Raw genomic sequence first — 24,289 nt, 5'->3', positions numbered from 1 at the left:
TTTGTTGACTCTGATCTGGCGGGTGATATTAATTCACGGAGGAGTACTACAGGGTATGTTTTTACTATAGGGGGAACTGCAGTCAGTTAGATTTCTAGGCTGCAAAAGGTTGTTGCACTTTCAACCACTGAAGCTGAGTATGTTGCTGCTACAGAAGCCAACAAGGAGATGATTTGGTTGCAATGTTTTCTGAAGGAATTGGGTCAGACACAAGAGGATAGCCCATTGTATACTGATAGCCAGAGTGCCATTCATCTTGCAAAGAACTCTGCTTTTCATTCAAGGACAAAGCACATTCAGCTCAGGTACCACTTCATCCGGACTGTTTTGGAAGCGGGTCAGTTACGGCGTGAGAAGATTCACACAAGTCAGAATCCTGCCGATATGTTCACAAAGATAGTTCCACAGGAGAAGCTGATTTCTTCATCAGTTTCTGTTGGTCTTCTTGATTGATAATTGTGGAATTTATACCAGTTAAGTCCTAGTGTTTTATCCAGCGGATGTTGTATGTACAGTGGTGTCATGTAAGTATCAGTCTCCAAGTGGGAGATTGTTCGGTGTGGAGCCTGATCAGTCTCCAAGTGGGAGATTGTTGAAATGTGGCGACTGATCAGCAAAGTACTGTACACTTTGCACGTATCCTCGCCGGGGTCCGGGGCCGGGTCGGGCCCCGAGCAGGGGTTCGGGGGCGGTAGCCCACGAGAAATTTTTTTTTGCCGTTTTTTGTTGATGAAAACCGACATTGTAATAAAACCCTAAAAGGCCAACTTTATTTGTTGCCCTAAAAACGCATGTTATAAGCGGCTGGGATGCTTAAAGCATTGTGAGGTTGATGTACTATTTTTGCTAGATAATAAGAAAGATTGGACGACTGTTTATGGTGGACGTAACCCATTCTGGATGAACCACGTTAAATCTCTGTGTTATCTATGTCCTGTTTTATTTCTTTATCTTTTTGTATTTAAATCTGCATATAATTGTTAGTTCATATTTGCTTCGGATCTGCTTGAAACCCTAACAGAGGTGATGCATTATGTGGGTTGTAATGCTATCTCCGAGGACCTGAATGGATGAAGAAGAAGCTGGACTATCTGGATTCCCATGTCAACAAAATTGCGAAATTTGCCATTAAAGTCATGCACTCCTTGGCCACTTCAATGTGCCTGCTGCACCAAGAAAAAGTGAGCAGGGTGGGCTAGAAGGTGACACCATGAAGGAACTATTTAAGTTCCTAGCTGAAGATTGGACGAGCTTCTGCTCTCCCAGCACATGGGAGCTGGAAAACATGATTAATGGTGGATGCTTTTCTTTTTTGTTATAGTTTTAATTTCAGGATTGGCTGGATCCCTGTTAAGTTTAATTTCTTTATCAGCCATATGAGGCTTGCCAAGACTCTTGCTACTTTCTTTAGTTTTTATAGTATGAACAATATGCTTATCTTTAAATATTGTTGGTTTAAGGTTAGTATATTTTTTACTATCTATTGTTTAAGTTGCTATATGGACAAGATTGTTATCAATCTTGGGTTATTCTATAGCTGTAGGTGGTTTTTGTTTTTGATGATTAAGATAGGGATTGGCTGACTACCATTTGGTAGCTATGTATGTGCTGGTTATGCTCTCTCTGAGGCTTACTATGTATTACGAGTCAGCCCCCTTGTTTTGACTGCTTTATTATCAAAAACATTAATAAATACTATTTATTATTATTGTTTTTAAACACACCTTAACTTAACTATTAGAGGCTGCCCCTTGTTTTTCTATTAATCTAAATAATTTTGTGGAGAGTTAATTCATCCTTCCCAATACCCAAAAAATTATTTAATTAGTGATATCGTTCTATTTATCTTAAAATAAAAATTAAAAAATTAGTTAAACCCTAAGTGATAGGTTATACTGCTGGGGTTTAGGGTTTTCATTCGACTGGACATACATTGACAGAGTACGGGAAATTTAAATACCCCAGCTTCCCAGATCAAGGTCGAAAATGCCATTCGCCAGTACTGTTGGAGCAGAACTCAAAATTGCAAAATTATTTTGTTGTGAAACAACTATAGACCTGAGCAGGACTTAACAGCGAAAAACAAAAAACCTTCTTTTTACCCTAAACCCAAAATAGCGGCCATGGCCGATGGGAAGCCATGTGGATGGAGTGAGGTAGCGAGAAGAGAGGCAACACTGGCACCACCAAAAGATCAGTTGGTCATTCCGAAAGATTTACGGGGGGCTAGTTTCAAATCGAGTGAGGGTATTAGCGTGGTTGTGGTGGATAGCAGTTCTCTCATTGATGGAGGGGAAAGAGTTATGCGCTCTGCAGAGAAACTGGTATCTGTCAAAGAAGTACTCGATGAAATTAAAGACCCCGTTTCTCGTCACAGAATGGCTTTCATGCCTTTCACCATACACACCATGGAGCCATCTGAGGAATCCCTTAAGCAGAGTATGCTTACCCGCCTTTTCTTTTTCTTTATTGTATTGATGTTCACAACGCTGAGTTTCGAGGATCCATATGGTGTTAAAGTTTAGCAAGTATTTGTAAATTGATTGTCAAAGTAAAATTTAAGCTGTTTTGAGAAGGCTTCAGAATCTCTTTGACAAGGAATTAAGGAGTTCGAAGAGTTCCCTTAAAATGAAGTATGAAAATGATATGCAAGATAATATCTTTTAAATTTATTTGATATGTTTCTATTCTATATATATATACCATTATTTGTTTGGTTTCCCTCCTCGTATTAGTACTGGTATCCCTGTGTCTCCTGGTAACTATGGCAATAGCCTTTGGCTTTACGGTATCTCAGCTGACAAGTGTTTAAGACTTTGCATCTGGTCTTGGCCAGTGGGGTGAGTTAGGGAATTCTATATTCAACATTTTATCATATCTTCTGGTAAGATGAATATTACTGTTTGCTTCAAAAGCTCCGATGGTCTACCACTGGAGCTCATCCCATTCGGTATGATTCATCTGTTAATTTTTATCTGTTTATCTAGTAAATTGTCGTTGGAGTAGTAACCTTCAGCTTAGATGCCACATCACAGGAGTACCACTTCCTTGGCATTTGTACATAGCCGCGTAATTGCATTTTGTTCATTGGTTTGAGTCGCATGCAATATATAAAGAAAAGCAAAACTCTGGGCTATTGCACAAAATAGTTATAGTAATGTCTTACCAATAAGGTCAATGGTTAAAATCCTTGCCTCAAAATGAACTTTGAAACTATTTCTATGTATATACAATTGAATCTTGTTTAGTTTCAATTTTTACAAATGTTATGATATTTCACTTCTTGCAGCATATGCATTTTTTTATGGAATTTTGACTTCAGATGCTTCACATTTTTTAAGGCATTCTAATCATCTGCATGATAATTTTTTTATTGACAGTTATCAGTTTTGCCAGAGCCACAGGAGACCTGCGGTCCCTTTCAGATGTAGATATTAAGCTTCTAGCTTTAACATATACCCTAGAAGCTGAAGTTCATGGAACAGCCCATCTCAGAACTAGACCCCCTCCCCTTCATGTATTGAGGGTTCGAAGGTTGCCTGAGAAGGATCTTCCTGGTTGGGGCTCTAATGTGCCAAATTTAGATGAATGGGAAGATTTGGAACGAACAACAAATGGCAATCAAATCACCCAATCTCGTATTCTAGGATTGAAAAACTTGAAATTGGATTCACCAGAGGCCAGTGGGGTATCAGTTGATGAGCACACCAAAGCCTCAGTTGCACAGGAAGTGGAGCTTCCACATGTTGCTAATAACCAGTCCAAACTTAGTATTGCAGGACAGGTTGAGGCAGGTGTAAATCAAATAAACAAGCCTAGAAAAGAAAAGCCTCAAAAGCGTGAAGTTAAAATTGATGGCAAATTGATGGTTTCTGAGGGAATTGATGCTTCTAAAGGGGAGTCTAAGGAAAATATGGAAGATTGGCAACCAGCTGTCTCTAGAAGCACCAGAAGGAGATATATAAGAAGGCAAGCAAGGAAGGCACTTTCTCAACAATCACTGGAGTATGCAACTGGTGCAGATGCAAATCTAGAAGCAGAAATTTCAGCTGATGTTCCCAATGAAATATCTCAACTTGAAACTGGAATTCCTAAGGAAAATACAAATGCTTCTATTGAGAAAGAGGCTAGGCATGAAAACAAACTCAGTGGTGAAAATAATAGCAGCAAAACTGGCCTTCATGGTAGCTTGGTTTCTTCTAATGACACATATTCCATTAATAGGGTAGCTAATTTAAACATAAAGGAAGGAGAAAATTCTGAATCTCTGCAGGAGCATCATATTGCAGACACACTCTGTGTGGATGAGATGCACAATCTCCTCGATGAAGGGAGTTTGGAGGATGAGAGTATAGAACTAGAGGTAGATGATATGGAACATAACGAAGAGGAAGTGTGTGGTGTAAGTCAAGTGGAATGTCTGAATTCAGATAGTGGACATTTAGCAAGCCATCAAGAGGACAGTGCTAGTGAGCAAAGCCATCAAGAGGACAGTGCTAGTGAGCAAAGTTGGAGTCTCCGGTCTTTTTCAAATTCTACCATTGCATGTGCAACGAATGATTTTGCAATGCAAAATGTTATTCTCCAGATGGGACTAAGACTTTTGTCTCCAAATGGCATCCAAGTGAACCAACTGCATAGGTGGGTATTTGTTCTTTATAATTCTTTTGCCTTAAGGAGATGTTGAAGTTATTGCATCAGTACAAAAGGTTTTGATTGTCAATTTTGAAGATGTAATTAATAATATAGCAGCAGGTTGCTTTGTTTGATGGGGAGGATTCTCTCTGCTAGATTATTCAGGGGAAAAGGGGAGCTAATTAATTTCAATTCATGCATTTTTACTCCTGACATTATATAATTTAGTTGATTTTTGCAGGTGGGTGCTGAAATGTCATGCATGTAATGGAGTCACTGCAGATGTGAGCAGAATGTTTTGTCCGAAGTGTGGAAATGGTGGTACTTTGAGGAAAATATCAGTTACTGTAGGGGGAAATGGTGTTGTGCAAGCTGGTCGCCAACCACGCATAAGGATCCGAGGCACTAGAGTATGCAGAAATCACTTATCTTTCCACTTTTTACTACTTTATCAATTTTTTTCAATCTTTTGATTTTTATTTTCTTAGGTGAATGAATCAAGAGGAGCCCATTCTGAGTATTAATTCGGAATCATAGTTGAAGAACAAAACTCATTGTTTCTTGTAATGCTTCAAAATTGTTCAATGTAACTCCTCATTTACTTGTCATAGTTATGCATTCTTAAAAATTGGCTTGCATATTTGTCTTTAACTCTTAAGATCAAGGTCAAGGTGTCTATGTTAAAAACTCCCTCGGGGCTTACAAAATTTAACTTCGTAGGGAAACATCTATTTTGATGTAGTTATCATCATTTATTATTTTCCCTTACATCTCTAAAACGTGTAATGAGCTTCAAACCCAAGTGCCATAAGGAGGCACTTGTTTTATTTGATTTGGTAAGTTAATTTCATTTCCTGTTCGTTATTTGTAAAATTCCATTTATCAACACGTTTTGGAATCATTTGGAGCAGTGCCACAGGCAACCAGACAGTTTATTTATGTGTGACAAGCTTTTTGATCACTGAATTGCAATTTGTGCTGACAGGCAGCACTCGTCTTACCTCATGTTTCTTTGTTCTAACTCTTCAATTACTAAGAGTTTGCTAATGAAGGGGTGGTATTTTAAATAAGAAAAGAGAGTGAGTGGGTTTTTGATGTTGTTCATGGTAGCTCTTCCTAAGTTCTAGGTGAGGGTTTTGGAGCAATGTGTTTGACAGTGATAGACTACCATGAGGCTTTTAATTTCATTTCAAAGCATGTCCTCTAGAGAAATATTGTCATCATCAGTCGATCCAAAGCCATCAAGAAAGTTCAAACAACCTTGAATTCTGCTGAAATCGACTTCTAGAAGCTCCAAATTTAATTATCTGGGTTTTGCTACTATGGCTCCTTTCGTGGTAAAATTTCTTCCTTGATCATCTCTTTCAAACCATCTTCTTCTTTGTACTCTAAAGAGAGTGGATGGGCAATCAGCTCCAAAGTTTTGTAATAGTTTTCTCTTCCATCGAATGAATGAAAACTAGACACATGGCCTTATTGTGATGCCATAGATTTTTGTCGACAATATTGTTCACTATTGATTTTTGGTAGTATTTTGAATCTCATGCATTCTTTTTTCCTTTCATGGAATATAACCATAATGCATGATTCACATGGGACTTTTTGGACACTTATTTATTGCTTGAGCACTTCTAGTTCTGGATTATTTTTGTTAAACTCCTTTGACTTAATCAGCTTTCATATAGTTTTCTCCTCTTGTGGATAAATATTGTTTCTTTCTAGATTGTATGGATCATGTTTAGTGCAGCTTTTTAAACATAATTATGTGTACTTGTCACAGAGCATTTGTTTGGTGTTAATATACGTAGACTGTTTAGGTTGGAGTGTTCATGAAGATCCTTCTTCATTGATCACATCAGGTTTATCATCAATTGCACTATGTATCAATATCTATGGAGAGTTGAGATACTTCATATTCATTTGGGAATGGTGTCATTAAGGGGGATAGCCTGTAATTCCTTCATTTCTTCCTTCCTTCCCTAGTTAATCTTAAAGTGGAATGTAGTGTAAAAAGTTCATATCAAGTGAACTCAACCTGTAAAGTTCAACCTTGGGCCTTTTCCTGGTCAGGATGGTTTCACCTTATGGTTTATTTTGTCTTTGCATGGATGATTTCATCCTTCAATCTATTTTGCCCTTGGTGGATGGTTTTGTCTTGTAGTATATTTTGCCTTGGCATTGACAATTTTTTATCTTACACGACCCCAAATCAATGTTTTAGTTTGAAATTATCCATATCCGAACTAGAGTCTTGGTTCATCCTTATCCAGAAGTGATCAATGGTCGCAATTAGTAATATATGGGAACTCGTTTGTTATTGATATATGGGAACTCTTTTGTTATTGATGTATGGAAACTCATTTGATTGGTGTTTTTCTCATCTGCCCCTCATTTTTCCTATAAATAGGACATGAGATTATTGGAGACGAGGGAGAGGAAGCCAGGTTTCAAATTTATATTTTGGAAAGCATTGGATAGTGCATTAAAAGAGTACTTTGCCCCCCCCCTTTTGTTGTATTCTTTGTCATGAGAGATTTCATTTTGTGAGATACCCCTTTTGTTGTATTCTTTGTCATGAGAGATTTCATTTTGTGAGATACATTTCTAAGTTGTATTGCTTATCCTATGTACAAATTTCTGTTCAACTCACAGCTAAATCATTTTGTTTTTGGAGCAGTGTTCCACGAGGACATGTCTTCCCCAAGAAACCTCGTGTTTTCGGGGTGGGGATGTCTCTGGTATGCGGATACATGGGGTACATGTCCCCTTGCTGCCCCACCATTGCTGCTGAAATCTTGAGGATGTTTTCAAGACACCACCTGGTTTGGGGACTCCAGGAAATATTTAGTAGTGTAAACTTTACTTAGTGTGCCAAAGTTTCTTTTGCAATTCTTATACTTATTTCTGATTTGCCCCAAACTCTACCCACCATTGTTAATGTTGAATGCAATCATGGCCATGTCTTTAATGTTTATTAGTTTAAACTTCACTTGGTGTACCAAAGTTTCATTTTCAATCCTTATACTTATTCCTTACACATCTTTTTATAACTAAATTTTCAAGTACTATATATATTTGTACCACCCCCTCACTGCCTTTGTATGGCCATCCCCCCGCTGTCCCCAAATTTAGACCCTTGTTACCCTCTTTCCTCAATATCTGTAAAAACTCGTCTTTCCATCATGCTGCTAGTTAAGGATGGGGAAAAAAGCTCATTTTCTAAGCAAGGTATAATATAACAAAAACGGGATTCTTCCAACTGTGGGACACAGATTCCAATCCTCAACTAATGCTCATGTGGAACAATGTATGTATTGTTAGTGACAGTGGCATTTGTTCAGCTATTGCCTTGAAGCATTGGGAGATTTTGATTTCTGTGTTCTACATAAACACTGATATCATTTTGTGGAATGTGAGGTGTATTTAATACAAATAAAAGGTATACAGTTCATTTGTGGTGAGTCAGCTAACAACTGATGTGTTAGAAGTTAGAAGTGGATTTCATACTCAAGCTAAAATTGTGTTGAAATTGTATTGACTGACATTCAGCAGTCAGCCTATTAATTATAGCTGAAAGGAGGAGCTTTTTGAGGTAGCTCCCTAGTTAACCTTCAACATTCTTAGTAAGGGCAGGATTGGGATGACGGTTGCTTTTGTTGATTGCTCTTTTGGCCTTTGTTCAGTTTATACTACTAGCACTTTTGATGAAATTCAACTATCATTATGGATGGCTTGTAGTCTCTCTCTTTCACTATAGGGGTTAAAGGAAACTTAAATATTGTGGAATGGGTTGGAGAAAGGGCGCTCATAGGCTGATAAGTTTACAGGGAACAATGTGTGGAATTGGTTTCAACAAATTTTGCATAGCTTTCTTGTCAATTAGAATGAAAATCATATAGAAAAGACTGGCAATTTCAGTTGGAATGGTTACCAGTTGAGGTGCCTCTATTATTCTTTTTTTTGTCATCTTTTGGATGATGAAGCTAGAGACTCTACCAAAGATAAATGTCTATCTACTGTAGCTACTGTGATCACATCCTCAGAAATCAAAGGGCTTGTCTGACAAAGCATATAATCTGTAAAATGAGCAACTGACAAAGGTGAATCGGCAAAAGGTAAGGATGTGCTGCATATTGAATTCTACAAATCTATGTCAGACACCTTTGGTGTAGGACCTGGATGTTTTCTGTGCATGCAAAAAAGCCCTAAGACTCTCTCTTTTGGGATGCTGATTAGTGCAAGGATAAATAATTTTGATTCCACTGCTGCCTTCCATAGAGGCATGATAGTAGCTTAGCATCTGATAGCTCCTTTTAACCACGCTGATAAAGTTATTGGCAAGCTGTTAGACTGAAGGTTGGAAGGATTTGATTTCAAGATTTCTAAGGCTGAATAAATGGGCTGCTTTCACTAGCCTGGTGAACCAGATTTCTAATTCACCATACAAGACCATGTTCAGAAATGCCTTTGTCTGGTTCAAATGAATGCAAACAAAAATGCTGCCATCTTCTTTTATTTGTCAATAATGTAGTTGTTGCCATTCAAGCAAAAATCAGGGCAACCAGTTAATTGGATGACTATGAAATGCTTAATGAAATTTTCACTGACAAAAGTATCTCCTTAACAAATAAATAATTCAGTATCAGGCACTTTGGATTGCTTGGGGACATTCTATGTAGCCTCAATGTTGATGGTCAGTGGTCAAAGAATCAATTTTTGGATGATGGATTCTGATTACTTACTAACATGGGAGGTACAGAGACAGGGAAACCTTTTAAATTGAGGGTATCAGAGTTAACATGTAAATGTACAGCATGGAGATGGGGACCTCATACATGAACTGAAGTTTCCTGGTGATCATGGCATGTCTTGTGGTGTAGAAGCTGTTGGTTTTCATAGAATGATCCATATGTCGCCAACTAAGTGAAACTCTTAAATCAGTGAATTTAACTACTATGCTACTTGAATAAATCAAATGACAGTCAAGAGGATAGGACGCCATGTAAACTGAAAATTTAGATGCAGAAATTGAGAAAATTGAACTCTATCAAATCTTATTAGATCCAAAACAAGTACAGGGAAAGACACAACATTTATCTGTTACTTTACTCTTGCCAAGTTGCCAATTCTCTATACAACTGAGTTCTAGAAATTTGATCACTACAGTGCTTGTACAAGCCTCCAATGGTGTGAATTGCCCTCTCCATGTCTTCATATAGATGGTTGGATATCCCAACTGTGCACTGAAAAGTCTCCATGTTCTGAATTGGAAGAGAAAGGATTATACTATCCATTTCAAATTCTGCTTTTGCTGTCAGGATGAAATTGTCTCTTCAGGCAGACTGATCGTTTCATTCTACAGGTATCTGGGTTCTGTTTCTTTTATTGAATTTTGGGGAAAGCTTCATATTGTCAAAGTAGAGTCTTTTCCAGATCTGTATCAATGATAGAACCAGTAGACATCTATCAAATCTTATTACATCCAAATCAACTACAGTGAGTGGATACAACAGTTAGTTGTTCCTTTACTTTTTCCAAGTTGCCAATCTTTCTTACAATTGAGCTCTACAGATTTGATTACTACATACAACATTTGCACAAGCCTCCAATAATGTGAATTACCCTCCTTCTTTCTTCTTATAAATGCTGGGATATCCTGATTGTATGCTGAAAAGTCTTCATGCCCAGAATTGAAAGAGAGGGTTTTTTTGTTTGTTTCAAATTATGCATTTGCTGTCAGAATAAAACACCCCTTAAGGTGGACTGGTGGTTATCTTCTACAGGTTTCTGGGTTCTGTTTCTTTTTCTGAATTTCTGGGAAAACTTCGTCTTGTCAAAGTACGAGCTTAGTTGGCTAAAGCATTGGGTTTTCATGGTGGATACCCAAGTTCAGACCCCTAGAAACATCTAGTAAGGATTAGATTCTAAATAAATTTAATTTATAAGTAGTGACTTGTTCTTCCGTAGCGATTTCTATTGTGTTTGATCATAAGGAGTTTGTATTAGTTTCTACTAAGTGCTCACAAAAGCTTGTTTGATCTCATGCTAATAAATGTCTGAGCATAATATTTGTAAATGCTTCACAATATAAAACAAAAGATAATCATAAGAAAAAGGTGTATATCAAAAATTCGGATGCAAAATTATCAGTCACTCATTCATAGTCAAGAATAAATATGACAGATTTTAACTTTTGGGTCCAATACAGTGAAGGGAGTATTTGCTCCATTGATTTTAAATACAGGAACTTGAATTCATCGAATAATTCTGATTTTCATGGTATTGTAATCATGATGGTCAATTCATTTTATCAAACTATCTCATTTTATAACAGTCTAAGCTGTCAATGAATATGAAATGGTTTCAGTTACATTCATCAGTCTGGATGGTCTATGGGACTGCTGATTGCACCGGTTGTTCCAACTGTTTAGAGATTTGTAGGACAGGAGGCATCCTTTAAGTTTAGAAGACTGCTTCTTCTCCAACTGTTTTGAACAAATCTGCCTACCCTTCTAATGAGGAATGTTATCACTGTTCCAAGCCAAGTTCATTACTTTGGATTCCAGTGGAAATGATCTCATTATTTTGTCATTTCCCCTACCTGATTAACATAATTAATCTATTTCAATATCCTAAGATTGATTGAGAGACTAAACATGGAGCCGGTCATTAATATTCTTCAATTTATTAGTTATTAGCAAGTACCTATATATTTTCCTCATTAGACGATTAATCTCTTATTGACTATTTCCCAAGAGTTCTTTCTGACTTTTTAATTGATCTATTATTATTATTTTTTGATTCAATATATATATATATATTACCAATTATTATGTGTTTGCTTATTACCTTTTGTATAAATCCTTAATACTACCACTGCTTAAAAAAACATTAATGTATATTGTGGCTGGTAAAGACAGACAGATCCGACTCATGTCAGATCTGGTCTGCCACTGTTATTAAACTGTCTATTACTATCATACGTATTGCAGCCTGTGTTAATATTATTATTATTAAATTCTACATAAAGATATTATTGGGCTTCCATATATTAAACATGCATATTAAGCACATCCCCAAGCATACCACCCAGAACAAGGATGTTATTGCCTGTAACTTAATAACAGTTCTTATCTGATCTGATCGATGGCTTCCTCCATAATATATATTTCCTCTTTTTTTTTATATCAGCCCCTTCCGTTTGGTTTTCATTTCTCATTTATATCTCCCAAGAGAACCGATACCAAAGAGACATCTTCCTTCAGCAACCATTCAAATAAGACACATCTCACAAATCGCACCCTTTGTTATCTTAATTTTCTGTCTTTTAATATTAATCTATGCCTGGCTTGAATCGAATGATTGCTGCCCATCATGGATTGCTGCAATAAACATATTTCACCTTTAACAAGATCGCTTGTTTTCATCGTTAACTCGCACCTTTTTTAGATAACTATTTTAATTGCTTTTAAATATAACTACATTTAAACATGAGTCTTGGCCGGTTCAACCGCCACTATCCTTGTGCCCTTAAGACTGAATATTTCGTCATTCATGCTTTGGGCTTTTTAGTAAATTAATATTTAATCATTAAATCAATTTATTAAATATTTAGACATTAAATTAATTTAGTGGATTAATATTTAGATGTAGGGCTATTACAGATATTATTGCTTCATTAATGATTGTTTTATTAATAATATCATTAATTTATTAATATGTAATATTCTTTTATAATATTTTTAATGATTATAATATAATATCAATTTATTTGATTTGAATATTTCAAGAATATTATTAGTAATAAAGATTAATAAATATTATAATATTAATTTATTTGATTTGAATATTTCAAGAATATTATTAGTAATAAAGATTAATAAATATTAATTAAATACTAATATTTAATAAATAAATTTGAAATAATCATTTGTTGGTAAGTAATATATTAATTAATAATAATTGTTTCATTTGGGATATATATATATATATTGATTGAGGGGACATGACATATTTATATCCTTTTTTCAGCATCTCTTAATTGTAATGATTTCAGTAGCCTTCTCCTCTTAGGTCATCTTGTTTAGGCATGAGATTCTGTTTCTCCTATCTGTTAGTGATGAGTATATTTTGAGAATAATGAATTCATTTGCAGGTTGCTAAAAATGCTTTTGACCATTAATGCTGAATATATTTTCATGAACAGTTGAGATCTTTTTACCCATCACAAAAAAAACATAAAATGCTTTTGATGCCATTAATGCTGAAAACATTATCATGATCAGTTGAAATCTTGTTATGCATCACAAAAAATGGCATATGCCTCATTATGTCACTTGAACTCAAGACCCTGACAAAAGTCTCGAAAGCCGATCAATATGGATTGAAACTTCAATTTGGAATCATCACCTATCTGTAAGAATTTGTCAAATATAGCCAAGATCTAGAACACAATGGATAGCACAAGAGAGAAAAGATTTGATAAGAATAAATTGTATTCTAATCAAGATGCAAAATACTGAGCAACTGGATCATAAAAAAATACATACAATGTAGATGAGCCTGCTTATAAAGGCAAGGCCTTATGGATATGTGAGCACACAATCATGACATGTGGCTCAATGAGAAACAAGGGTAGGTAGGGGTAGGTAGGAGAAATAATAACATATTCCACAAGAGGTGGATCACCCACCGAAGGTGGAATGTAACAATAAGATAAGACCACAAAAGGTGGAAATTCTCCTATATGCATCATCCCTATGTGTGCACTTCCCTAAGTGTTTCATATCCAATCTACGATGAAATGCATTACCCTAAGTCAACTTAAGTAAAGTGTAATCATGAGAAATAATTTACACCAACACCCCCTTTAAGTGCAACTTAGGGGAATGTAGACTTAAGTCAACAATGCAAGATGGGTCCCAGCTACGAGGCCATGTTAGGTACCCATATACAAATGCAAATGCACACAAACCAATGCAATCTCTCACAAACGGAGAAAGAGAGAAAAACCCAATGGGAAAAAACTCCCCCCCAAAAGAGAGATGAAAACTCTCAAGTATGTGAAGGACAAAACCCCATGTGAGGAAAAAGTCTCCCCCCCCATATGAGAGAAGAAGAGAGACCAAGTAGCCCCCCCCCTCAATGTAGAATCTGCACCAATGGTAGAAGCTCGAAACTGAATGAAGAAAGTGCTCCACAATCGTTGAAAAACGTTCCTCCCCTTAGGAAGAAACAAAACCAAAGGTGAATCCATGAAGTCTCCCCAATCATGAAGGGAAGATGCAGGAGAAAAACTCAAGATGTGTGGTGTCTCTGAAAACTACTCAAGTGTCCCCATGTCGATGCTGAAAGTTATACCCCCTCCAAATCAGGCGTACTGATCCACACAATTGAAAAAGGCAATTCAAGATCTAGTGGAGAAGAATGTAGAACAAGATCCAAAGACTCACATGTCTCCTCTAAGGATAAATTGACCTCCTCCAAGTGTTGTACATAAGAATCCACAATCATGTCAATCTCGAAAGAATGATCATGTAGAGAATGAACAAGAGGGTCGGAGTGCTCCCTCGCAACAATCGAAGAAGGATCATCTTCATCAAAGAGAAGATGAATATCATCAATGATGTCTCCCAAATTTGCAATGTAGGACTCCACAAACAAACCTGCAATGTCTGTCAAGTAGTCATCCCAATGAACTGAAGCTGGAACAAGAAGGCAAAAGTGTTGCAATATCTGCATCATCAGGTGCAATAGGTGATGTGGTATCAATAGGAGATGAAATGCAATGCTCAAGAACGGGTTCACATGTGAGAATACCCAAGTTCAAGTACCCAAAGTTCTCCTTGATATCCGAATCATCACAAGAAGTGTGATCAACATATGAAGAATCATCCTCATCAATAGGAGCAAAATCTACAAAGGAATACAACTGAGATGCATGATCCACTACCCCTCTAGCAATAATAGCTCTAGTCTCCAAGTCTCTACTGATAACTAAATTAGGTGTGAACTCCACAGTTTTCCTTGTTGCTCCATGAGTGATTTGATAGATGGAAAGAAGATTGTTTGTCAAATGGGGTACACACAACACATCATTGAAGGAGTTATTCCCAATGGCAATAGATCCTTTCCCAATCAGATTCATATATGTATGATTGCCCATCAAAATCGGTGGCATGTGGCAAGGGCTCAAATGAAGAGAACATAGACAGTGAAGATGCAATATGATGAGAAGCCCTTGATCTAGAAGCCATCTCCCTGAATCATGACTTGTAGTAGCACAAAGAGCTTGTCACTTACCTTTTGATTGCGAGGTAGGGAGAGGAGATGAATTCTTCTTCTTATAAGTGGATGGCAAATCAATGTTGTTCTTCTTGAGTATGTTGATCAATTCATCAATTTGCTTGGCGTGGCAACGATGCTCATCATGACCACTTTTCTTGCAATATGAGCAAGAAAGCCTCTCCTCATATGATTTTTCTTTAGGTGAGGAGGTAGAATCCTTTTATTGTGGAGAGGAAGATTGTGCTCTATCTTGTTATGTCTTAGGCTTGAATTGCGTCTACTTCTTGTTGGAATCCTTTCCTTGATTCTCTTGATTCCCTTGATTTGCCACCAAAGCCTTGGACTTTGAAGACTTGAGAATCCCCATGCTCAACTACTTAGATTGCTCTAACATCAACATTTTTGTGAATGCATCAAATGAGGGCATAGTGAAAGAACTACCCACTACCAAGTGATGGGTTTGGAAGCTAGAAACAAATGTTGCGTATTCTGATTTTGATGGAAGCTTTCCCAATAGGTTGTAGACCAACTATGCATCTTTCTTATCAATGTCACAATCCTTCAACTGTGCTCTTAGCTCATTTGTCTTAGTGACATAGTCTTAGATTGTATCAAAGTTCTTGGGATCCAACATTGTGAGATCATTATCAAGTTGATAGCCTCTAATCTCATTAATTTGACCATACAATTTTCCCAAGACATCCCATGTATCCTTAACTGTTTTACACTTGTCAATGTGAAATATGAGATCCTTTGATTTGTATTTCCTCAATGTGCCAATAGCCATAATGTTTTTAGTGAGCCATTCCATGTCAGCATTAGGATCAACTTTAGGATCGGTTGGTGCAGTTATAGTACCATCAATATAGTGAGTTAATTCCTTTTCCATTAGCTTACTCCATACATCAATTTTCCATGAAGCATAGTTGTGGAGTGAAAAGTGGAAATTTAGGAGAACCCATAGCATCAAAATGAAAGAGCACAAAGAAAAGAGAGGCACAATCACATAAGACACCCCCTCAAATTCACTCAATCAAAGAACCCCCGCCCCTCCCAAAATGATGATTTGACATTTTATATTTAGTGCATGTACAATGGGCCACTTGCAAAAAATGGCAAAGTAGACTTCTGATTTCAACTTTACAACTGCCTTAAATAGGCTATAAGAGACTCCAACAGATACTGCAAGAGATCTAAGCTGAGATCCAAGCAAAATACAAGTACCAAATAGGCCAAAAATGACCAAATATTGAAAGTACAATTTCTACTCAAGATGGTGAAAAACAGGAGCACCACGTGAAAGTAGACGAAAAATTATGCGCTTAAAAAAAATGACACTTGAAAAGGAGGTCGTATGAGTCTAAACGAAGCCTCTGAAGTAGCAAAATTGAGGATTGGACGGGTACAGTTGTGAAAAACTGAAAATTGTGAAAAATTTGTCCTCCAAAATCAAAAAATACCACCACAAGAGCATGAAAAAATTAGCCCAAATAAAAAAAAGTTGCACAAAAAAATGAGCTAAAATGAGCAAGTTATGGGCCTCCAAAGTTGGCCTTCAAAACCAAAAAGCTCATTGGAGAGGGGGTTGACGTCAGCATTTCAATGGATTAAATTTGACGGTCGTATGACCATCACCAAACCGTCATACCCCCTATGCGCTGTAAGAAATACGACATTTGTACAAAAAAAGCTAATGTGGCATAAAATTATTGGATCCATACAATGACGTGGCAGTACGGAAGTATGACGTGGCGTTGACGTGTCTGTCTTGTGTGCTAATGTGGTAGCCTGCGTGTCTGACCGTACTGATGATTGGATAGCTGATTTGGTAGATTACGTGGTAGGATGGTAGGTTGTGGCAGACTAGGTAGCGGGTGACATGTGGCGGTGACGCTGCAGTGTTTGGCGAATGCGGAGCCGCCAAGTGGCAATAGGCCTGTGGTAGTCCGGGCCAATATGCAGAAGCGATAGGCGACGCCAGAGCAGGGAGAACCAAGTGGGGCGGCGAACTAGCGAGACGGGAGGAGCTTGTGGGCCGTCGGGTTGGCGGAGCGGCCACGAGAAGAGCGTTGGCGGGAGAAGATGCACCGGCAGGACATCAACCAACCAAGGAAAGCGTAGCCGAAAGGTGGGAACCGGTCGGGGAAGTAGTGCCCAGAGGAAATAGGGTGGCGGTCGATAAAGGGGCGACTACTGGTAGGTCGTACGCTTGCAGAAATTAAACCAATGTATATATTTTTGTTTTTTGAAATATAAAACTTTTACAACAATATTTAAAAAACTGAGAAATATAAAATAATATGGAATTTAAAAACTTTTCGCAGAAAAATTAAAAAAAAAAAATTTAATTTTTTTTATTGCAAAATCGTACTGTATTGCCTAACTGGCTGAATTTTACCTCTAAGGCCCAAAATTCACTTTTCACGAAATATAGGTGAATGTATACTCAAAATTCATGGTACAGATATAGCATATCGTGGTTGGCAATCAAATCGATAAGAAACAATTGCAGCATATCATGTAAACATATATACTGCAGTTTGAATTCAGTCAACTTCAGATTGTTCAACAAAGATAGACAGCAAATCAAAATATAGATTGCACACAGATATCAACAGAACCGCATATCACGTTCTGGCAGATTGAGAATATACACACAACCCGATATATATATCCAAAGTCTTTCACAAAGGAGATCGACGGCTGTGCGAACTCACATAGCAAGCAGATTGAACATATAGTTCGACATCCATACATTGCATCAGATAGTATATCTATTACTGCAGGTTGGTATCCTACGGAGGACATCAATATATATATGCAGTCCAGGTTATTCACAACAAATTGGAAACATCCACATTCAGATATTGTTCTTGAGACTTAATTGCTGTCATCCATTAATATCTGATTGTGATCAAAGGACTAATAAATTTTAAAATAACTGCTATATTCGTTTACAGTCGTCTATTCGTTTACGGCCTCCATTGTAACCAAGGTTTTGATTGCACAACCTTGTGAGTTGAATGAGACTTTGTATCCACTATCACAGATTTGACTGACACTTAAAAGGTTGTGTTTAAGGCCTTCTACATAATACACATCATGAAGAGGTGTATTAAATCATTAATAAGTAAAGACCCTCTACCTTTTATTTGAATCTCAGAATTATCACCAAACTTTACAACACCCCCAGCATAATCTTCAAGTTTCAAGAACTTGTCTTTATCCAGCATAATTCCAATATGCCCTAGCAACTTCCCTTCAGTAACAGTGATAACTTCCCTTCAGTAACTTCCCTACATTCTTCTACATTCTGATGCTAAGAATGTAGGAGATCAATAAGACTTTGGAATTTGGTGTGTTATTAAACCCCAAGAAGTGTCATTTTGCTGTTACTAAAGGGAAGTTGCTAGGGCATATTGTCTCCAAGGAAGGGGTAATTTGAAGGGAAGTTTAATAACTTCCCTTCAGTAACTGCAAAATGACACTTCTTCATTCAAATCCAAGTTCCCCTCTTGCACATTCATTGCTTGCTTTTTCTTTTCAAAGAAAATCCTCTTCTCGTCTCTTTCAAAAAACCAATCTTCGAAAGATTTTTTTTTTTAATTGCAAAATTGTACCGTACTGCCTAACTGGCTGAAGTTTAATAACTTCCTCACTTTAATTGCTGTCATCCATTAATATCTGATTGTGATCAAAGCACTAGTAAATTTTAAAATACCTGCTCATTTAAAACTGATCAAAACTCAACAATTTCGACCTCACCATTGTGTATGAGAGGCCGTTTCCATGAATTTTGAGTATACATTCACCTATATTTGATGAAAAGTGAATTTTGGGCCTTAGAGGAAAAATTCAGCCAGTTAAGCAGTACGGTACGATTTTGCAAAAAAATAAAAAATCTTTTGAAGATTGGTTTTTTGAAAGAGACGAGAAGAGAAGAAAAACCAGTATACATTCACCTATATTTGGTGAAAAGTGAATTTTGGGCCTTAGAGGAAAAATTCAGCCAGTTAGGCAGTACGGTACGATTTTGCAATTAAAAAAAAAAATCTTTTGAAGATTGGTCTTTTAACAGCAAAATATCTGATTACTGAGGGGAACCTATATTTGGTGAGGTCAATATAGGTGAATGAACGAGTATACATTCACCTATATTTGGTGAAAAGTGAATTTTGGGCCTTAGAGGAAAAATTCAGCCAGTTAGGCAGTACGGTACGATTTTGCAATTAAAAAAAAAATCTTTTGAAGATTGGTCTTTTGAAGGGAAGTTTAATAACTTCCCTTCAGTAACAGCAAAATGACACTTCTTCATTCAAATCCAGGTTCCCCTCTTGCACATTCATTGCTTGCTTTTTCTTTTCAAAGAAAATCTTCTTTTCGTCTCTTTCAAAAAACCAATCTCCAAAAGATTTTTTTTTTTAATTGCAAAATCGTACCGTACTGCCTAACTGGCTGAATTTTTCCTCTAAGGCCCAAAATTCACTTTTCACCAAATATAGGTGAATGTATACTCAAAATTCATGGTAACGGCCTCTCATACACAATGGTGAGGTCGAAATTGTTGAGTTTTGATCAGTTTTAAATGAGCAGGTATTTTAAAATTTATTAGTCCTTTGATCACAATCAGATATTAATGGATGACAGCAATTAAGTCTCAAGAACAATATCTGAATGTGGATGTTTCCAATTTGTTGTGAATAACCTGGACTGCATATATATATTGATGTCCTCCGTAGGATACCAACCTGCAGTAATAGATATACTATCTGATGCAATGTATGGATGTCGAACTATATGTTCAATCTGCTTGCTATGTGAGTTCGCACAGCCGTCGATCTCCTTTGTGAAAGACTTTGGATATATATATCGGGTTGTGTGTATATTCTCAATCTGCCAGAACGTGATATGCGGTTCTGTTGATATCTGTGTGCAATCTATATTTCAATTTGCTGTCTATCTTTGTTGAACAATCTGAAGTTGACTGAATTCGAACTGCAGTATATATGTTTACATGATATGCTGCAATTGTTTCTTATTGATCTGATTGCCAACCACGATATGCTATATTCGTTTACAGTCGTCTATCACTAATCTGATAGCCGACTCTTTGTTCGATTCGTCTCTCTATTCGATTCGGCCTGACAACAGTTGTTTTGCACGATATATTGTTATCTGTGATATGATAACGACCAGATATTATTCACCGTGTATGTGTTCTATATTATGTTCTACCTGAGAGTTGTCCACGATATATAAGTGACGAGGGGGTGACTCTTTCCGAGAGTCGCCACCATACGTAAATGCACGAGGGATAGCGACTTTCACATAAGTTGCTTACTAACTAACGTTTGACTAATGCCTAGTCTAATGTCTAATTGGATAATGAAGACAATATATGATATGCAAAATAGATCGATTATAATATAAGCATGTTTGCATATCGAACAAGACAAGGATTAAATAGATAATCATAATACAATGAAAATGTGCAAGGCGGATAGGCCATTCACACATTTGGATTTTCAGAGTCGGCTAGAAGGAGACTGACTGACACTATATTATCAACAAAAATTGCCATAGGACACTCCCAAAATGCGCAGCTCCCCAGATACGAAAAATGAATGCTCCAAAAGCTCTCCAAAAAGACTACTCAATGAAGTCCCAATGGCTTTGATACCATGTAAGAATTTGTCAAATATAGCCAAGATCTAGAACACAATGAATAGCACAAGAGAGACAAAAGATTTGATAAGAATAAACTGTATTCTAATCAAGATGCAAAATACTGATCAACTGGATCATCAAAAATTACATAGAATGTAGATGAGCCTGCTTATAAAGGCAAGGCCATATGGATATGTGAACACACAATCATGACATGTGGCTCAATAAGAAAAAAGGGTAGGTAGGAGAAATAATAAAATATTTCACAACAGGTGGATCACCCACCGAAAGTGGAATGTAACAACAAGATAAGACCACAAAAGGTGGAAATTCTCCTACATGCATCATCCCTATGTGCACACTTCCCTAAGTGTTTTATATCCAAACTACAATGAAATGCATTACCCTAAGTCAACTTAAGTAAAGTGTAATTATGAGAAATAATTTACACCAACACTACCAGTTATCTTGATGTAATAAAAATTTGAAGGTCAGTTATTTGGCTGTGTTAAGAAATAATAAACTTTATGGTAAGGAGTTCGCTTTTGGGGGCACCAAAAGATAAATGCTGAGAAAATGTCGGGTGTTTGTTATTTATTGTTTAAGTTTCTCTGTTTTCTTTGCTTATAAAAATCTGAGCAGGCATCATCATTCCTGATCTATAGAGAACTGCTGGTAAAAAATCAACTTTTTGATTATGTTTTTCAAACCTGTGTTAGACTGTAACACATCTTCCCTTTCCATCACCAATCGCTGCCACCTGTAAGGTTTTGGGGACTTTGTGATAGCAGGGGAAATTTTATATTTTATTATAGCCTATTGTTAGACGTTATGTAGCCTTCAAACCTTTTGTTATATATTTCAAATTTGCAATGAAATTAATGACATTTTATTGCTTCTAAACTTGAATTATTGAACATTGAACATTGAATCTCAAATTTGACGCATTATGTGCATGTCCAAACTGGAATTTTTATGTCTTGTACAGCTAAACTTGTAAAAGTTTTGCTATACTTGTTATAATTTTTATACACCTGTCTCTAAAAAATGACCTTATGGCCCGCTGCCCCCAAAACACATTCCACTGTTCCCATCCTGGAAATGCCATGGAACATACATATAGTTTAAATTGGAAACAAAATCTGTTCTGTCGTATACTCTATTGATTTCTTGGATCTAGAATACTTTGACTAGTTTATATTTCGTAAGTGGTAGCTTAAAAAGGTAATTTGGCATTCTTCAGACCTTGGACATGTTCCTGAAATGTTGACAAATAATGCTACTATGTGAATTTGTCGACAAAACTAATACGGGCAGTGCACATTGTACTCTGTATTAATAATAAGGCAGGTCATTGTCACATTTCCTTGAAAACAGGAGCTTTAGGTTCAGAATGTACATAGTTGAAAAGCAAGTTGCCGAACTCTGGTGGTTAGTGTCAAATATACCTCAATAGAGCTCTAGGCTAAGATGGAGAAGGATTGACCAAACCGCACCTCATAGCACAATATGGATTCCATCCTTAAGTGTTGCCAGGTTTTGGTTATTTGGATTAACAAACCTGACCCAAAAAACTATAAGTTCATAGTTGAATAAGATTTCGATAAAAGCTACATTGGATCAATTCTTAAGAGGTGACCATTATTTATTTTTAATTTTTTATCTGTCATTTAAAGGACTCACCTTATAGTATTGCATTGATAAGTGCCAAAGTTAATGGTGAGAGCTTATGGTTTAGCTGTAGAAAATTAAAATACAACCAACAACGGAGACGTTGACTTTCATTCTTCATTACATTGTTCAGCTGATTCAGGTTACAAGTGTTCCATTGTTTTTTCAGATACAATGTGAATAGATGGTTAAATTGGAGTCAAATAAAATACAACAGTGCTATAACATATAACAAATGTAAATGTCCTAAAATGATGACCTGTTGTCAACCTTCCACTTAATGCATAATTCCAGTTTTCGTCACATTTTGGACATATGTTTATGTATCTTTGAGATTTGATATTCTACTAGCGAAGGTTTCATTTGTTCCATATCCAATACTTTCTGTATGTTTTAATTTCTCATTACATCAATCATCACTGATCCCCTTGCTTTTATAAATAGCAAAAAGCATTGTATCTATCTTTTTGTTTTCAGGATGTGGATTGAGGGTCTTATTTGTTTAATCTTTTTCTTTGCAGTATTCAATACCACTGCCTAAAGGTGGAAGGGAGGCAATAACAAAAAATCCAATTCTTCGAGAAGATCAGCTTGCACATAAAATTTTGTATCCAAAAGACAAAAAGAAATCTGCCAATTATGTAAATTTCATTTCACAGCTAACATTGTTACAGCCATTTGACTATGAATTAAAATGATCTTTCAGAATCAGTGTCTTATCTGATGCTTTGTAAACCAGGGTTTGGATATGCTGAGCTCTGGAGAGATTAGCTTCGAGGTGAAGGAGAAAAGAGCACCACTGCAGGCTCCAATACGACAAACTGTAGCAGTTTTCAGTGGTAGAAGAAATCCAAATGACAATCATTTTTCTCGTCATAAGCATTGACAAGAGGAAACAAGGTGTAGTGTGCAGCTCAGCACTTTCCTCTGTACACCCTTGCAGAACAACCCGACTGAAAAAAAGGAAAAAAATTGGATGGTGGTTCACCCAGTGTTATATGCTAAAAGAGAGTGAGGAAGTTTAAGTTTAAGTATTTCTTTCGTTCTAATTTCTGTATCTTAAAGAGGATCTCACCAGCATTTGCTTTGAATTGCAAGAGTTTGTATAGATCACAAAGTATCATTGTAATTATTTTTTGGTGTTATCTTGTTAGGTAGCTACTTGGACAAAATCAATTTTCAGCGTTGGAGAATATTGCTTTTATGTTTTTGAGGCAATTTCTCAACGCAGTTTCACCTCATTTGACATTTGAGTAAGAGTGATTTTACTTTGAGATCAGAATGTCCATGGCATGAGCATGAAGTTGGTATTCTCGTAAGTTTACCAAATTTATGACGAGAAAGATAGTAAACTGAGGAACATTTTACTCGCAAGAAAACATCGTCCTGCAGAGAATGATTTTTTCACAAAATTTATGCTTGTGCTGTGGAAGGTCAATTTTTTGGTCACATTTACCCTTGCCATGAAACAAGTGACAAAAGTTCCCAATGTATTTTCTAATGTAAGTGATATGCATGAGCCAAATTGGAGTGTTATTTTTTGGTTATAAAATGTATAGTTCACAATCTTATAAAATTATTACCTGATCACTAGGTTATTTACTTTCATCAGATTGCTAACTAGCACAGATGTCTCGTCTTGTTAATGATTTTCTGAACTATGATTACCATGATGACCCATCATACTCAGCCAAGATTACCTTATGGTAATGTTGTGTCCTTGTGATACGTTTGTATGATACATCACAAGAACTGGAAAAGGCTTAGTAAGTTGTTAACACTATGAGTAGATAGCATTAAAAATGTGGGATAGATCGGCAATTCAAATTAGACATGACACCAACATGAAGTGCATTGTATGAGCACTAGTTGCTTTTTGGGGACATGGTTATCAAACACAACTTAATGAGAGTAGTTTGGTCAACTTGGAGTTAACTAATAAGCAAAATCTTTTATAAGAAGGGTTGTTGCTTAGTGGGCTTGATCTTGATGGAGTAGAGAATAGTATTACGATGAGTGCTCTCTTAAG

At 36.6% G+C, this 24,289-nt stretch overlaps 1 protein-coding gene across 2 annotated transcripts; it reads left to right on the top strand.

The window, feature by feature from the left end:
• The first annotated feature begins 1,895 nt into the window (after positions 1 to 1,895).
• Positions 1,896 to 23,868, top strand: LOC131053485 (RNA-binding NOB1-like protein). Of its 2 annotated transcripts, XR_009107708.2 has the most exons (6): positions 1,896 to 2,439; positions 3,381 to 4,641; positions 4,877 to 5,045; positions 22,782 to 22,901; positions 23,000 to 23,271; positions 23,415 to 23,868. XR_009107708.2 is itself a non-coding variant. In XM_057988110.2 (5 exons), exons 1-5 carry the CDS (start codon positions 2,124 to 2,126, stop codon positions 23,144 to 23,146), a joined length of 2,013 nt encoding a protein of 670 aa, XP_057844093.2. In that variant the 5' UTR covers positions 1,896 to 2,123; the 3' UTR covers positions 23,147 to 23,868. The 2 variants fall into 2 exon arrangements, 1 of the variants encoding a protein (XP_057844093.2); XM_057988110.2 differs by having other exon boundaries at positions 23,000 to 23,868.
• Positions 23,869 to 24,289: the final 421 nt, after the last annotated feature.

The sequence above is a fragment of the Cryptomeria japonica genome, chromosome 7 (genome assembly GCF_030272615.1).
Source record: "Cryptomeria japonica chromosome 7, Sugi_1.0, whole genome shotgun sequence".
NCBI classification, from domain to species: Eukaryota; Viridiplantae; Streptophyta; class Pinopsida; order Cupressales; family Cupressaceae; genus Cryptomeria; species Cryptomeria japonica.
This window is presented reverse-complemented; position numbering and strand designations above follow the sequence as displayed.